General features: G+C 37.6%; 3 protein-coding genes across 6 annotated transcripts in view; 2 read left to right on the top strand and 1 right to left on the bottom strand.

Annotated features, from left to right (window-relative positions):
• The window catches only part of ADAMTSL3 (ADAMTS like 3), a 190,326-nt gene extending 187,914 nt beyond the window's left edge, over nt 1–2,412 (top strand). For all 3 annotated transcript variants that reach the window (XM_052808436.1, XM_052808434.1, XM_052808435.1), the window contains exon 31: nt 439–2,412. In XM_052808436.1, coding sequence (XP_052664396.1) covers nt 439–548 — 110 coding nt within the window. In that variant the 3' untranslated portion in view covers nt 549–2,412. The remainder of the gene's footprint in view (nt 1–438) is intronic.
• Nucleotides 2,413–4,057: 1,645 nt separating this feature from the next.
• SAXO2 (stabilizer of axonemal microtubules 2) lies at nt 4,058–16,160 on the bottom strand. Its single transcript, XM_052808433.1, has 4 exons — nt 16,030–16,160; nt 9,826–10,005; nt 8,417–8,619; nt 4,058–6,745 (listed from the first exon to the last, which is right to left on the bottom strand). Exons 1-4 carry the CDS (start codon nt 16,068–16,070, stop codon nt 5,763–5,765), a joined length of 1,407 nt encoding a protein of 468 aa, XP_052664393.1. The 5' UTR covers nt 16,071–16,160; the 3' UTR covers nt 4,058–5,762.
• A 25-nt stretch (nt 16,161–16,185) lies between these two features.
• EFL1 (elongation factor like GTPase 1) overlaps nt 16,186–16,897 on the top strand; it is an 80,341-nt gene continuing 79,629 nt past the window's right edge. Inside the window, exon 1 of one of the 2 annotated variants that reach the window (XM_052808431.1) lies at nt 16,186–16,247. The gene's annotated coding sequence lies outside the window, so the exon portion shown is untranslated. Of the gene's footprint in view, nt 16,248–16,757; nt 16,778–16,897 lie in introns of those variants that run through there. The other variant, XM_052808432.1, reaches the window with a different exon arrangement.

The following is a 16,897-nucleotide window of genomic DNA, read 5'->3' as shown; positions in this document are numbered from 1 at the left end:
CATTTGATTGTACATCAAAGGTAAAACTATCCTCTCCAAGGAGCACTTCATAATCCTGGGGTTATTTTTCTCTGAGTTAGGCCAGTTTGATATTAAAGCCTCAAAAGCACTTTTAGAAACAGGATATTTAGGAAGTTGTTTTATGCAAACTTCCCTACATGACTGTGCCAGTTGTGACTCGTAAGTCTCTGAGCAAGCTGTTAATTCCTGAAAAATGGGGTAGTTTTCTGAAACAGACAATAGGTAAATGAATGCAGTGAGATCACACCTCTTACTTGTGACCTAGTTTAGCTTTGAATCCACTGTTACCAGAAATGCAAAGTAAAATAATTACAAATCTACCAGGAATCCATCAGTTGTTTACAATTACGATGATACGTTCTACTATTTATCTTTTGTCCATTATAAAGCCTTTTAATGTTTAAATATATTTTTCAGAAGACGAATGCAAGGATACAACTCACTACTGTACATTTGTAAAGCAGCTAAAGTTATGCTTGATAGACACCTACAAACAAAGATGTTGTCAATCATGTCAAGAAATGTAACTCTTCTATGGAAAGTTCATGATGCTGCAGTGAAGAGATGAGAAGAGAGGTTCATTAAACTAGCCTGCTCAAAGTATATACTTGTAAATAAGACATTAGTCATAACAGTTAAATGGAAACATGGGGCTAATGAAAAAACAGTATTGCAGATTGATATGCTGGACAGGGTATTTTTTCTGGGAACTTTCATTATCTGCTCTTTGCAATGGAACTTTTAATGTTTTAAACATTTTCATGTCTGGATTAGGAAGATAATATCATGGCATATCATCTGTAAAATTTTACAGGCCATCACATTATAATTTTAGTGGGGAAAAAGCGTTATCTAAAAGCACCAAGTAGTGCTTACTGTCCTTAACTTATGAGAAAAACAAAGTCACAAAATCCTTTGAAGAATTTTGGAATGCAGCAACTATTGACCCCTAGGTTTTGTTTTTATTGTTTTATCAGATTTAACACAATTTTTAAATTTATAGAAGCTGTGGCTTGTAGCTGTAAAATTTTTGGCAGCAACTTCATTTTCATAAACAGCTTGAGCTTAAGGGTCGATCTCACAGGATATGTTTTACTGATATTAGCTGTCAGATGGATACACAGAAGTACATTCCATTTTTCATGCTTGTATTTATGTGTATGCAGTAAAAGACATTGTAGATGCTAGTACAATTTTCAAAACAGCAGTAGATCTGTTTTGAATAAATGAGGTGTCATTTTCCATTGTTTCTATTCTTCTGCTCCAGTCACTGAAGTACAATTGAAGTTCTGGCATGATTAGACTTCTCTACTGATTTTAAATTAGACACAAGGTTTCCTTGTCAGAGCTGTGAATGAAACATTTGTAAGCACTGTTCTCTTGCACATCAAGTCAAATGGGGAGCCAATAACTGGCCAAATATGGCTGTCAGATTTTCCGTCTTGAATAAATATTCACACACACCCCCCCCCGTTAATGGGGAAAAATGTCTGAGGAAGAATTATTAATTATGAAGATAGATAAGTGCAAGAAATATATTTTGAGCAGTTTTCCATCAAGATGACTTTTCATCATGACCATTAGCCACTTGACTCTTTTGCAAGTTGATAAATTCTGATTATGATATTCCCAGGTAAATTATTTTCCGTATTGCAGATTGTCTCATTAGGGCTGCAAGCAGAGAACCCCACAGGAGGCAGCAGATAGATGGTTTATTTCTTTTGTAGTTTCCAAACTACTGCACATATTGGAGCCCTGAATGCTTGTATTGACTTGGATCTTGTGTTACATTACTGAACTACATTACATGCTAATTAGCAGGCATGCTGTAAGAACAGTTTTAGAAACAGCATTCCTGCAAAATGGGTTTGCATCACTGAAAATTAGATTAGCACTACTGTATAGAAAATGTTTAATGTGGACTATTGTGTCCAAGGCTGACTGCAAGGAGAGGATATTCTTGATCATTACCTTTTTAATCAGCAATGGGTCTTGATTGTTTAAGCAGTTTTTTAAATTAAAAGAAAACATTTGTAAGATACTTTTGTAGATATTTATTGTCTGATTTAAAAGTGCAATATTTTGTTTTGTACAGTGTTTAATAAAGATTTTTGGACATATATTTTTTCTTATTACCAAGATTTCTTATTCATGTTTTTCCTTTATATTTAAAGTTTTCAAATGTTAACACATAGCATTTTTTTGTTGCTTTAATTTTGTCTTTGGTTAAGTATGCATGCTATACAGAAGCAGCGCTGTAAATGTTTGTTATTGCAATTGGCATGACATTCCTCTGTAGATTATTTTATTGCTTCTCTAGTAACTGAAGATTTTAGCTTTCTTGAACGTAGTTTTGGTATTTCTGAAATAAAGTCTAGTTTGATTATTCAACACTGTGATTACCTAGAGATTGTTTATTACTGTGATTTTCATGGTAGCTATGCTTTCATTCCAAGTGTTATTTTTTCACCTACTATGTCCATAATTCTGGGATTTTTTCAAAGCTAAGATTAGTTCTTATTTTTGACAGCTTATCAGACAGGTTCTCAACTTCATTACAGTCTGCTTTGCACTTCTACTACGAGGCAACATAGATGTAACCTGACCGAAAAAGTGGGGAAGACGATTTGTCAGAATCCAAATAAGTAAACTCTGACTCACTGAAATCTAGAATCAGGATTCTGTAAAAAGGTGGAATAAAGTTACATTTCTTTGCCAGGCCTTCATGTACTGCACCGAGCAGAGTTCACTTAGATCCAACAGAACAGCTCTATGTTTTCTATTTAGTGGGTGATGGGAATATCTACGTGAAAAAAACTTGTTTCAGAATATCCAATATGTGTAATAGTCTTTAGAAAGAAGAGTCTCATAAATAATATGAATGAGAAAAACCTTAAAAAAGTTTATTAAATTGAAAATAAATGTCTAGCAATGAAATGGTGGTGTTTCAGTTATCCTAGATGGTAACATTGGCAAAAGTGCCTGGGTCTATTTAATTTTCCTTTTGTGTCACCAATGCATTCTTTCTGTGCAGTCTTTGGAAAAAAAAAAAAAAAATTCTGTACAGCATTTCTGTGGAGCATGCCGTATAGCACAGTGCATGAAAAGCACTTTTAGAACAGCAATTGAATCCATGAGTAATTTTCCTGCTTTTACATCCTGGTTTAGCATGACATCATAAAAATGCTTTTTTAACAGCTGTTATTTTGAGAAATATTAGTTTTCCAGCCTGCTGTTCATTTTGTCTACATTTCAATAATATGTTGCTTATGAAAAAGTTGACCTCAAGTATTGAATACTGTCTGAAGGTTTATAATATCATTTGATGCTTTCCCTGGAAGCACAATCAGTAGGGTGTGGCTCTTTCAACTATAATGTAATAAAGGCTTCTCTCTTTCACCATTAAACTTAGGGGAAAACATTAAGGGCAAAAGGAAAGGGAATACGCCCCCTCCACCCTATAAAGTCTTCAAACACATCTGCAGAGGAACTGCTAAATGTATCCAAATATGCCCTCCATAGGTGGCAGCAAATGACTTTCCATAACTTAAGCAGGGGGAAGTGACTTAAGAACTAAAAAAACAGCTGTGAAAATTACAAAAAGCATCTGGGCTCACTCACAGACCCAGAGGAGGAGCCATTTTCAGCAGAACGTGCAGGCACACATAACTTCATGGATTCAGACTGCATTTCCCAAAGAGTTTTCTTCCTCCTTAGAAAAGAGAGCTGGAGGATATTAGGAGCTTCTGTAAACTTCTCATGAGGTACCAAGATTGCGTATAGGATATGGACTCAAGTAGGTGTAACTGTGCGAAGTTTTGACTTTGTTTCCTCAGTTGTGGCCAGACAGAGAATGACTTAAGTTTCATAAAGAAAAGGGTGTTTGTTTTCTTTTGTGGTGCAGAAGGTTGACAATGAATTGGACTTTCTCCTGTCCTGCTTTTAGGATATCACAGCTTTACATTGCCCTTGTTCGTTCCCAGTCCAAAACATGTCTTACCAGCTGGGGATGTTGAATAATCTTCAGAAAGAAAAGTTTAATTGAATTGCTGTTTCATTAACACAGTAAGTCATATTACAAAAACACAGTACAAAGACAAAAAATACCTGAAGGTAACTGGTGCTTTAATAATGTCTGGAGCTCTCTCATGCAATGCTTTTATGCACAGCTAATATAATCAGTTCAGCTTTCTTCCTTGCATATGATCCAGTTCCTGCTTTCAACAAGTTTTCATCATTGATTTTAGTCCTTTTATTGGTGATTTGGCTTATGAAGTACGAGCACTAATTCTTCAGAACCCAAATGACTGCCCTATACCAATGCGTACAAGATATGCAATACTGGAGTACTGTGATAGAACATGATAATACTGTTAATCATAGATCTATTTATTCGGACTTGCTTAAATCATGAACATAATAGGACTCAAATCAGTTCATCTAGATTTCTCAAAATCAGGTAAAGATACATATAGAAAATACTAAATATCTCGTACAGAAGCATAATCATTCCATGTACAATTTCTATAAAAAAACTTTGGTTTCTGTGTACTTGTAACAAGTAATTCTTTGAAGAGCAGACAGACTGAAGCCAGGCTGTCTAGAGATTTCTGCATCTAGGCTGATATTTCTTTTTTTAACTGAGTTTACACTATTTTCTGTTATCTCTACATACACCTTTATAGTTTTCTGCCATCTTCCCCTTCAGACTGCCTCTGCGGTGAACTTTGGCAGTGATAACAGGCTGTTTAGCTTTAAAAAATCAGATAGCAGGATCAAAACCTGCAGTGGATGGATGTTAATTTTTTGAGCCTGATTCTCTCTGCTTCCTCACCATCTACCTTAGAAACTCGAAAACCAATAATCTGTGAAATCTTTTTGTGAAATATGGTTGAATTTGCACACTGGGTTTAAAAATTACTCAGGTGGGGAGGACACACTTAACTGTGTCGGTGTGTCCAAAGCTTTGCATCAGCTTTGTTTCCTTTGGAAGTAAGGCTAAAAAAGCACTATCAGGGAAATTAAGAAACAGAGTCTGATGACCTGCTTTTTATGTCTGAGCGATTTCAAGTATGTGTACAGAAAAAGAGCAAGGGTACTTCATGTTAATTGCTATCAGAAATTACAGTGTGACCTTTATACTCTCCTCAGAACTGAATGAAGGAAAAGTAATGATGACTAAAGCTAAAACCAGGTTTTAGAAATGCCTAGGTGTCATGGGATGCTATCTTATGATTTGGGCAGCAAAATCTAAAGAAAAAAAAAATCTTCTTATCAGATTACTTGAACTATTGATGAGATGAAAAACTGGACTGATGAATTAATTATTTAGGTTATTATAGCATTATTTGCTTACTATGAAAAAGAAGTTATCGAAAGATACTTGCTATTTTGCAAATACAATCATTTGATTTGCAGAAAATCTGAAAGAATTAAATGTACAATACATATGCTTGAGATGGAGCATAATGAAATCTGGGAAGTCAAGGAAACTGGAATGTATGATCAAAAAAAGCATAGATGCCATGTAGGGTGTATTATTCCTATAAAAATTGGCAAATCTTTATTAGTCTTGTAATAAACATCTGGTTTTGCTTTGATTTTCTTCGAGCTATCAGTTTAATGCTTTTAAAAGCAGAATTTGCATTATTTAATTTGCTTTCAGTGTTATTTAAAGAAAAAAATTAACAAGTAGGATTCCAATTATTTCACCAGGGAGCTTGAAATACTGCATTTAAGTATTATGACACAACAGCTACTTCCTTTGGAATAGGATTACTATTTGACTCAGAAAATTCTGGAGTAAGCTGGCGGAAGAATTTGTGACCATGAGAATCTGTGTTTACATAGACATAACCTGGAGGAGATGGATAATTTGCTGGGCAGATCTCTTGTTTCTTTGGAGTATATTCTGTGCGATACATAGTTTCATCTTGAAAAGGAGCTGAATTAGGAACTACAGCATGTACAGGCTTGAAACTTTGAGCTGGAATGATCTGATGTGGTATGTAATGAGATTTGAATGTAGTTAAATCATAAAATTTTCCTGTGGGTCTTGGAATTTCCTGTTGTTTCTTAGTAATCTCTTGCCGACAGCTGCCCCAGGCTTTAAAGTCGTCTTTTGTAGTAGTATTCCCTTGAAAAGGGGCATTGGTTCTTCTCCTATTAGAAACTGGTCTTATGGAGACAGCAGGAGAAATGTCATGCTTAATGTAATCAAGATGGCTTGTGCAGTTAAAATCCATGTTGCCTGGGGGTGGAACGTACTCTTTTCTTTTGCGCACCTCAGGCAAGGAGACCAACCATGGCTGAAAACGATCCTGGAATTCAGTGACTCCATTAAAATAAGCATTGGATCCGACTTTTGCATTTTCAGGCTTGCAGCTTTTTGCAAGTTGCCCAGGTAGCCCTTTAAAATCATTCCGGTGGGTTGTGAGATCTTCAAAGGGTTGGTCGCTTGGCTTGTACTGTTCTTTTGATCTTATGAATTTTGGTTCCAGTTGATGAACAATATAAGAAGTGCGATGGCTAGTAGTACTATCAAAAGGCACATCTGAAAGCTTGGCTACACAAGGAGGTTTAAAACTTTGCCTGGGATTCAGTTCCCTAGGAACAAAGTCATCTTGAAACGTAGTAGAATTTCCAAACTTCTCTGTAGGTGGGTGGTATATATGCTCCACCTTACTAGGTTCCCTTCTTTGAACTTCCCATGACCTATAGTCATCTTTAAGGCAAAAACAAAGCTTCACCATACAAGTGTTATTACTTAAGACCATTCCTTTAAAATTAAGCCAAATTCTTCTGGTATTAAATCTTGCAAAACAAGGAAAATGGATGTGAGAATGATAAATGTTATCTGCATGTTTGTGATATGACAAAACTGTCTTCTATTATTGGTGTGATAAAAACAGACAAATAGTACATGATGCCCTATTTTGACTATTTCCTCAAGGAAAAAGAAAATGTTGCATGTACATATTTAGTGTGTGTTCTATATAGACAATAGCCATATACAGGTTTTATATACAATATCTTACATTTTACTTGGAAGTTTATGCAAATATACAAGACTGAAAGGAACCTTATAGGTCAATGGGTCATGTGTACTACTGATTGGGAGAATTCTCTCCCACAATTTCCATATCAACATTACATCATCTTAAAGCTTGTTGGGATTTTTTTTTCCTTCTTGGGTTTTTCAGTAACACACGGTTTTGCTATGGTTACAAAACTTACTGTTCAGTCTAAACCTCTTCACAGGCAGTTGAAATCAATTTGTTGTCTTGCAATCACTGTACTTAATTCAGCTTCAGTATTTTTTCACTCCTTGATCCTTACTCTCTGTTGAACTGCTAACATACATTTTAAATGAAGCAATTGCATGTTGTCTTAGTTGTATGCTAAGACTAGGCTAAATTATTCATTATTTGCTAACTACTACTTACATGTAGGCTAAATAGAAATATTTAAATTTCCTTATAAATTATTTACAATTAATAAATATAAATAGAATGTATTTATATAAATGCATTTCTATCTAGCATAGGCCTAAGCTTAAAGAAGCTAGTGAAATATTACTGTTTGGGGTTTTTTTTAAGAGCCTTTTTTCCCAAATTTTATCCTTCCAACCTTTTCTGTCACTGCACTCTCCCCTCTGCTCATTTTGCACCAAGTATTCTAACTTCCTCTTTTAATAGCCATATCTGATTCTTGTTATCCTGGTATCTTGGTATCTTTTCAATACCACTGGCCCTCATAATCATGAACAGCTTGATTTTCATCACTGTAGGAGATCATATGTCATCATTTATTTCTACTTACTTTTAACTGGGGCTACAATGCAGTACATGTAACAAATTCAGTAACATATTTTATGTATAAAATTTTCTACTGGTATAAAGTATATCAAGGTCACTTGCCAGAATGACTTAAAAGGAGATTTAGTGCCTTTGTGCTGACCATTGTAATAGAATACTTTGTGTCAAACCAGATCATTACTAGGATGATATGCAAGCTACATGGTACACAAGACAAATCTAAAATCAACTTTTGACCTACTCTGTGGAAAAACATGTGTTACATGAGCTAAAACTATCTGAAAGATATATTGCCACTTTAATTACAACCAACTTTTGCCTGAGATAGCCTAAGCAAGTGTACGTTAGAATTTCTCTCCTTCTAGCCAAGAAAACCTTCGAGAAGGCTTTTCGTTTAGAACCAATAAATGTCACCTCTAAACAACTGGAGTGCTGAACATCTTAAGGCATTATCACCTGCTTTTTATTATATCTTGCTCTCTGGCCCAAACTAAGAAATCCAGTTTCTAATATAGATAATTCAGAATACTACCTTCATCTTGGTTATTTCTCTTTCTAAAGATGGCATATATTATTACCTTGATAGGTTGGTATGGTATCCAATTTTCCTCCTGTAGTGTGTTTTCTCTCTAGAGGTCTTACTAATGTCACTGGTTGTATTTTATGAGCATTATAATCTTTCTGGTATGTGGTTCCCAGTTCTCTCTCTCCCGTCTTTGGTTTATGTTCTTCTTGTACCTGAAAAGGTCGCTTCACAATATCATATGGTAAATAATCAGATCTGAGTTGGGGAAAAAGGAAACACTGGTTAAAAAACTTTTTTCTGATGCAGTCACTTTTGTCATTTTTCCATTATATGGAAAAACAACAACTTACAATGTTTACTCTGAAAAATCAGTCTGATGCCATATGTTAAAGGGATAGCAAGGAGGAAAGAAAACCATAGTACATAAATCTAGGGTCTCTGATGCATGATAGAGCCTTTATTCAAAGGTAGATGGTGAAGCAACTTTTTCAACACTCCGAGTCTCAATCCCAGTTTAAAAATATTCTTTAAAATATCCAAAAGAAGACTAGAAAAAGTTGCTGCAATTTTACAAAGAAATGATCCAGAAAGCAGAAGCAGAGCAAAGATCACACTACTACAAGTGGCAGCATTTACTAATTGCATGAGGAGAATTGAATATAATCAGAAACAGCATTTCACTGTTTTTATATGGGCACATTTCATTAAAAGGGTGTATATTACATATGTAGGTGTTTAAACAGTATATGCAGTACACAACCAATCTTGCAGAATGGTATTTGGCCTTTCTATGTATGTCCCTTTTGTTTTTTTAATAAACAAATAAAGAAGTTTCACCTGTTTCCCTTGTAGCTTAAAAGAAAAGCAATAATGGAAAAAGTAAAGGTTTATGTTCCTGTCACATTATTAATAATGAATGAGTGATGTCTTTTTCTAACTCTTTGAAAGATGCTCTTTAATTTCATAAGCTTAACATCAGTCTGTGCACTGAAAGGACAGACCTACTGAACCCCTTTACAGTTGGCTTTCTTCAAACTCCTAACAATTTAGAACTGTCTGAATAAAATAATCCCTGTTCCTTTTTCTTAAGGTTTCATTTTCCCACTATCTCAGATTCCACACATGTATTACAGAAAGTTCCCCAGCTTGTCAGCTTTTTTGGGCTCGATGAGACCTAGATTTCCAAAACAGGCTGAAAACAAGGACAAAAATTTTAGATTATCTTTACAGGTTAAAGAATGCAAATCTTGTTGTATATGTGCTTCACTATTTTTAATGACCTTTTGTGGTAACGGTATTTCTACACTCAAAATCTATACTTTTAAATATGTGAAAAGTGTAAAAAATGCACTGATTGCACTTTGAAAAAGATTGCAATACAATGTTCAGTCCCCCCTTAAAAGAGAAAGTATGAGAAACTTTATAGAGTAATTGTAAAACACATTGCTTCAAAATGTTTACTTAAATGTTGTAATTCCTTCCATTCTCCCACGATGCACTTGGTACTCTTGTTTCGGCTTAAGGCTCCGAGGAGCAGAGATGTTGCTGTACTTGGGGTATTTTTCCACATACTCTGTTGTGAGGCATGGCTGTTGTCCATTATCATAAATCCTTGTGGGTTTATGAGGGCAGCGATGGCGCCTGAGTAAAACACATCAGATGAGATCATTTTGAATAGTTTCATTTAAGGGGAAAACCCATACCCTATCTACTGGGAGTGAATAACAAATGGGGAAGACTGAACAATGTTAGTAGCTTGAGTTTAAAATCTTTTCTGAGGATAAAAACACAAAATATTGTGCTGATGGCACAGGTCCCAGAGCCCAGTATACTAATACAGTAATAAACAGTATCAGCATGCGGGTTAGTCCTTAGTACAGAATAGAAAGGATAGATAGAGTTGGTCTCAGTCCTCTAAATGATGCTACCACCAAGATGCACTTTCCTCTCTTTTTTTAATCTTTAATGATATTACTAGTTTTATTTGTAAAAATAACTAACCATGCTTCATTTCTCCTCTCATATTGTCTTTTACCGTTTTTCCTCATTGCTTGTCTTTTTATTTCTGTGCATCTGCTCACCTATTTTCACCACAACTCTTGATTAACCCTTTTTGATTAAAATTTTAGTGGTGTGAAATCTCATCTGTACTTCTAGTGCTCTGCAGGCCATTTCTGACTTTTCAACCCTTTTTTTTCAAGGACTGACTAAATCCTTTATCCAAAAAGCTAGGTTTGTTTAGAAGTAATGACATCTCTTTTTTTTAATAGGTTTTATTTCAATCACACCTGCTTGTCATTGATGCCTATTTTAATGACATCATTGTGTTAAAAGGTGTTGAGGTATATCATGACTTAATTTATTACTTACACCTTGTTCGTTTTGTGTAAATTATGCATGAAATTAAAATGTACATATTATTTTCTATGTTGCTTTGAAAATCTTGTTATATTAATTCTAATTTGCATAACACATCTCTCTGGTAGTTTGTTTCAAGCACAGCTTTAAAATTTTATTTTGGCCGACGTCATTATTATTTAATCTCTCCTTTAAGGAGATATATAATGAAAGGTGTTCCTCCTCCTTGTGGCTGGCAACTTGCAATACTGGTTCAGATATAAGCAACGGGAAGTAACAAGAAATAACTTTTAAAATAAATGAGTCTTGTAAATTCTGTACATGAAAAGCAAAAATAACTGAAGAACAAGAAGAGTAAAAGTGTACAGCTCTACCTGGGTACAAATAAATTCAAGTTTCAGGAAGCTAGATACCCAAGGAATAGTTCAAAGGTCTGCAGAGAAATTTAGCTAGCACCGAATACCAAAAAGGAAAAAAATAAATTAAAGCAAGGTAAAATAGAATACAGAAACAGACATGAAGGACTCCTGCTGGGAAAAGTAAAATGAAAAATACACTAAAAGAAGTTATCTGGAACTGGAGATCCCTAAAGCTGGTATTAGTTTGGGCTGCCTGACTTTGCCAGCTCAGTAGTTCAATAAATGAGAAATGAAGTAGCCCTGTCTAAGATGCCAGATCCTTTCAAAGCCTCAGGTGCTTATTCCTTTTCAATCAAGGTGCAATGGATAGTCAAGTAACAATTGAGACACCTATTAAGAACATAGCAGAGAAAGGAAAAACAATGAAGAGGGAAAGAACAGGAAGGGTAGGAAAACAAGGAGGTAAGTGCATGCTATTTCTCAGCACAGTGCTTGCCTGCCACTACATTTTTCATGAAATTCAGTTACCACCTTAGTAATATTTTTTTCAGTAAGTATAAACAGCATATGCTGTGTCATGTAGCATCTAAAAGTAACAGCCAAGCAGAAACTAAAATCATTGAATATATGTTTTGAAAGCTAATTGAAATACAGTGTATCAAATTATAAAGTTCTTCACATATTGTAGGCATACAATTCAAAGGAGTTTGAAACAAACAATATTCATCTGCAAAAACTTCATTCAGTTTGCCTTAAGCTGGTCCAGAAGACCAATCACCAAACAAAACACCTTCTCTGTTCTGGTACCACCAGTCTTTAAGGACTTAACTCTCACTATTGTCTAAGCAATATTGTCAGTATATCCCCCGTATTGCTGAATGGTCATGCTACAAACAGAAATAGATACTCGAAAAATAATTACTTGCAGAGTGACCCTGTAGTTCTTGGTAGATTCAATACAGAGGTGAAAGTAATCTAACATATCTCTCCAAGGAAAGAAGTTTTTGTAATTGCATTAGAATTCATTTCTGAATCAAAAATGTTCTTTATCCCAGTCATTTCTAGTATAAGAAATAATTATGAACAGCCTCTAACTATGGACAAAATTACTTGGATTCAGATGAGACTGTTCAGGAAGATCCTACATCCTACTCTGTGCTGTGAAAGAACTTTCAGTGGGCCTAAAAGGCAATGTAAAATTACCTTAATATCAATGTGAATTTGACTTGGAGAAGAGATTAGGGGTTTTTTGGTTAACTGATAAATCTACTTTTGGATGTTGTCCAACTGCTAAACCAAAAGTTTTCATTTAGATAATAACTTTATAAAACTGATTGCGTAGGGCATCACAGTTCTTTAGAGATACAGTGCTAAGAATCATCAAAGGTGACAGGTTACAGCTCAGATAAATGAAATATGTTGCTTACAATTTGGCCAGAACTCCTTGAGTCACTGTTTATTTTAAGCTTGTTACTTGTAGTTATCTTAAGTTCAACCCCAGAGTTACTGATAATTAAAATGAATTTGGTGAGAATATGCCTTCCCCCATGACTGGCTGATGCCTGCTTTGATCGGTTACTATTCTTTCCCTTCTTTGAGGGAGACTAACTATCTTGTGGCTTGCATAAGGCCTGAACAGAATCTCAGCTAAATAAAATTGACAGTATATGAGCTCCCTAGTGCCAAATGCTGTTGCTCTGATTATTTTAACAGAATGATGCTGAATTTCACTTATTTAGGATCTAGCATACATACAGTTGCTTTTTATACAATGCTAGGAAGACCCTTGAAGTTTTCCTACAAAACATTTTTCTCCCAGAGAACTAGACTATTAATGAGAAAAAAATAATGTTTATCATCATAAAAAAATTTAAAAAACCCCAAACAACACAACTCAAAGGTTTTATTTTTTAACTGCAAGTGCACACGCTATGGCCTGAAAGACAGAAGTTATGTAAAAGACAGAAATTATGTAGGGACACTGTATTTTTGAGAGTCGTCTACTTTCCTAGTGTTGACAGAAGACCTGGAAGTTTTTACTGGGTTTGCATGTATTTATGTGTGGTCAGTGTGAAGGCTTAAATACCCCATATTTTAAGGAAATCTTTCGTTTTAACTTACATTTATTCAGGAATCTAGATTTTTATGATAATAATAAAAGTGCAATAAATGGGGAAAGCTGTCAGACTGAGAAGATAAAGCAGAAGTTTATATCTCAAAACTATACTTCTATGCTTTTGTATGCTATGATTATCTTTAACAGTAGACAAATACTGTTCTGCAGTGCAGAGAGTACATCTACCTCAGAGGCCTTATTCTTCTTTTGGAAGCCAGATTTAACATCCTGTATTTGCTGTTAGACATTTCTGTTGAGCCAGTGATCTGAAGCCTGACTGTACTTGCTAGCAGGGCTAATTTTTCTCTTGTATTAAGTTAACACATTTGGAACCTACGGCAAATAAATAAAAAAAAAAAATTTCCTTCTCTTCATGGATCCAACCCCAAGTAAGACTAGCTCATACTTTCTCCACATTAAAAATATACCACCTCTAAAATAAGAAATGGATCTGGAGTATTTTAGGAAACAATACAGAATCTAGCCATTACACTGCACAATGCAGTTTTGAGAACATTTTTGTGGTGTATTAAAAAAACCCCTCCAACCAAACTCACATTTCTACCATAGCAGCTTGAAAATGATCATCATACTGCCTTGGCAGCATCTTATGCTACTGCAAAAGTCCTAAAAGTCTTAGGCTCGAGAGGCTAGAAATTATGTCAGTTATTAAAAATGGAGAAGTCCCCAGCATTAGACCTATTTTGCAAATTGATCTTTGAGCATGCTCAGCACTAGGTACACTTCCAGTGTTTTTTGGCATTACGATTATTTGCTGATTTTGAAAAAGATCGCCTAATAGGCACGGAAAGTGATTCAGTCTAATAAGAAGGAATCTATTCAAAATATTCTTAAAAATCTTGTAACAATTATTTGATTAAGAGCCAGGACTGCAACCCCTAAGTATGAACACTAGCACTCAGATGTGAGCCTCTAATGAGTGGACTGTGTATGTTACAATGCAAAAAAGGTCATTCTGGAATTTTGGAGGCTCTTCTCATTTCCCTGTAAAGAGAAAGCAGAATGAAGTTCTTGTCTTACTGACTTTCCTTCCCTGTATTTGTAAAATTTTTCCGAGTGTTTTTTTTCTTCTGTAAACAGCTAGGAAAGATTGTTTCCTTCTATTTTATTATTTAGAATTAAACAGTAATATTATCTCCACAAAATTTCCTGCGAATTGCTAAATAACTTCTACAAAATATTAGATCTTTTTCTTCGCTTTGAAATCTATTCTAAGATGTGTATGCGTTACAATATCCAGGTAACATTGCCAAGCTACCAGTCTTCCCCTAAAAACAGAAACACTATTACACTGAAGCAAACACAATGTACTGCTTAAACCAATAATGGCTTAAGATTTTATTGACTACAAAAACTTCAATGATGTTTATTTTAAACCATAAGTTTTGTGCATGTTTTATTCAATTATTCATACTATTAAACTGGGTTTTTGAATTGAGAATTTTCAGTGGAGTTGAACCTTGTTTTGTGCTGTCAGACTGTGTCATCTCACCATCTTTATACTTGAGCCTGAGCCAGATTTGTTTTCTCATCATGAAAACAATGTGTTCCAAGTCTTCATTAATCTAGGACTTTTGAAACAAATTTATGGGGCAAACTACACCCACAGTCTTGGCCAAAAAGAACATGAGAAGCTTTACATACTGCCTGCCTCTCATCTCTGTCTACAGATCAAAAAAAAGAGCGGCTGATGAACAGATAGAGAGACTTCCCGTACAGAAACACATAAGGAGCGTGTCTGCTGTACAAACCTCAAAATTAAACCTGTAGTTCATGGTGCAACCATAGGGTTGGCCCTGTACTTCCACAAGTTGTGATCTTATGATGACTCTTCTTGTATGTAGTTGTTAGACTTTTTTGGTTCTGTTTTTTTTTTTTAATATTAAAGACTGAATCTTTGAATCCTAGGACGAGAACCCTAGGATGATTATTTTTCTGGGTTGTTTTTTTTTTTTAAATAGAGAAGAAATTGAAAATATTAACAGTACTGACTCCAAACCTATAAATATATATAGATGAATTTTGCAAGGTTTAAATCCCTTATGATTTTGGGAAACCTGACTTGTGAATTTTTTTACCTATGGCATTGCTAATATTGCTTATAGACCTGTAATAGTAATTTTAAACAAAAAAATTGCCTGCTGTACCCTTTTATGCCAGCCTCCCTGGGCCAAAGAGGCTGTAGTACAATGATGAACTGCGTGTGTCCGTATGGGATCATTGAATGTAAAGAAATAGTGGGGCTTTCCTGCGCGGTGGAGAGTATTACTGGATGTGATGTTAGAAAGGCAGATATATTAAATCTATTTTAAAGGCCATAGTGCTCGCACAGGTTTCTGTCAAGGCTGATTTAGCCAGAACTCTTCTGAGGGTTCCTTTGCTGCAGTCCCTCAGTGAGAGCTGGCTCTGCTTTACGGAAAAGCCTGATCCTGAGGTTTAGTCTAGGTGGCCTTGAAAGACTGTCTCCATTCTTTTCTATTTTAAGATCTGCTTTTCCCCCTACCTGATTTAAACGTAAACCTATTACTTCCTATTTACTGAGAAAATCCCTTCTAGAAAAAAGGGAAGCCAGAAACTGTTGAAATGGGAATGTTACCCAGTTTCTGCCTTCCGCCTGCTAGAAACGGTAGCCGCGGCCAGGCACGGCGGGGGTCCCCGCGCAACCCGGGATGGGGTGGGGGGTGGGGGGGGCCCGGGCAAGATGAGGGGCGGTGGGAGGGCGCGGAGTGCTGAGGGGGAGCCGCCGCCATCTTCCTGGGGGGACACCCTCCCGGGGTCCCGAAGACGGTGGCGGCCCGCGGGGCTGCTTACCCGCAGGTACAAATCTCACACAGACACCGAGGCGGCTTCATGCTCCCCGCGGCCGCCCCCGCCTCTCCGCCGCGGTAACCACGGAAGCGCTCCGTCGCGTGGCAACGGCGGCGTCCTCCGCCGGCTTCCGTCCGCCGTCACGCACCGGGGGGCGGGGCGGGGGCGGAACGGGCGCGGGCTTCCGGGTGCGGGCGGCGCGCCGCCGGGAGGCAGCGAAGGTGGGGTGCTCCCCTCCCCCTCCCCGTGAGGGGCCGCTTGGGGCGGGGGGCGACGCGCGCGCGGCAGGAGCGGGGGCGCGGGGCTGGCTTCGCGGAGCGGGCGCGCGGGCGGGGCGGGGCGGGGCGGGGCGGCGTGGCCTCCCCCCTCCCCCCTCCCCCGCCTCATCCCGGCCCTGAGGGGACCCCTCATCCCCCGCGGCGTTGCGGCCCGTCCCCGGCGTGGAAACGCCGGGGGAGGTCTGCGGCCCCCTCCCGGGGCACCGGTCCCTGGGGCGGCTGTGCGCAGCCGAAGCAGTGGGGGGCCGGGAGCAGCCCCGAGGGGAGCGCGGCGGGGGCTCCGGCTCCCGGCGGTGGCCGCTGGAAGGGGCGGGGGGGGGGACGGGGGGGCGGCCCCCCCCCGCGTTTGGGCGGCCGCCCGAGCGTAAAGCGTGAGGTTGTGCCTCTCCGGGCCGGCTTCGGGTGCGGAGAGCTGAGGCGGCTCTGTGTGCATACCTAAAGAAAAACTGACCCAACCTCCCGACTCGTGTTTTGTAAGTTTCTGGTGTCCCAGGTGTAGTACAGATGGTGTCTGAGGAACGTGGCGCACTCCACGTGTCACAGGAGGTTTCCCTGATGAGTAGCTCTAATCACAACTTATGTAATTAAAACAA

Source organism: Harpia harpyja, chromosome 14 (assembly GCF_026419915.1).
Source record: "Harpia harpyja isolate bHarHar1 chromosome 14, bHarHar1 primary haplotype, whole genome shotgun sequence".
NCBI lineage: Eukaryota > Metazoa > Chordata > Aves > Accipitriformes > Accipitridae > Harpia > Harpia harpyja.
Note: the sequence above shows the minus strand (reverse complement) of the source record. Positions and strands in the feature narration are given on the sequence as shown.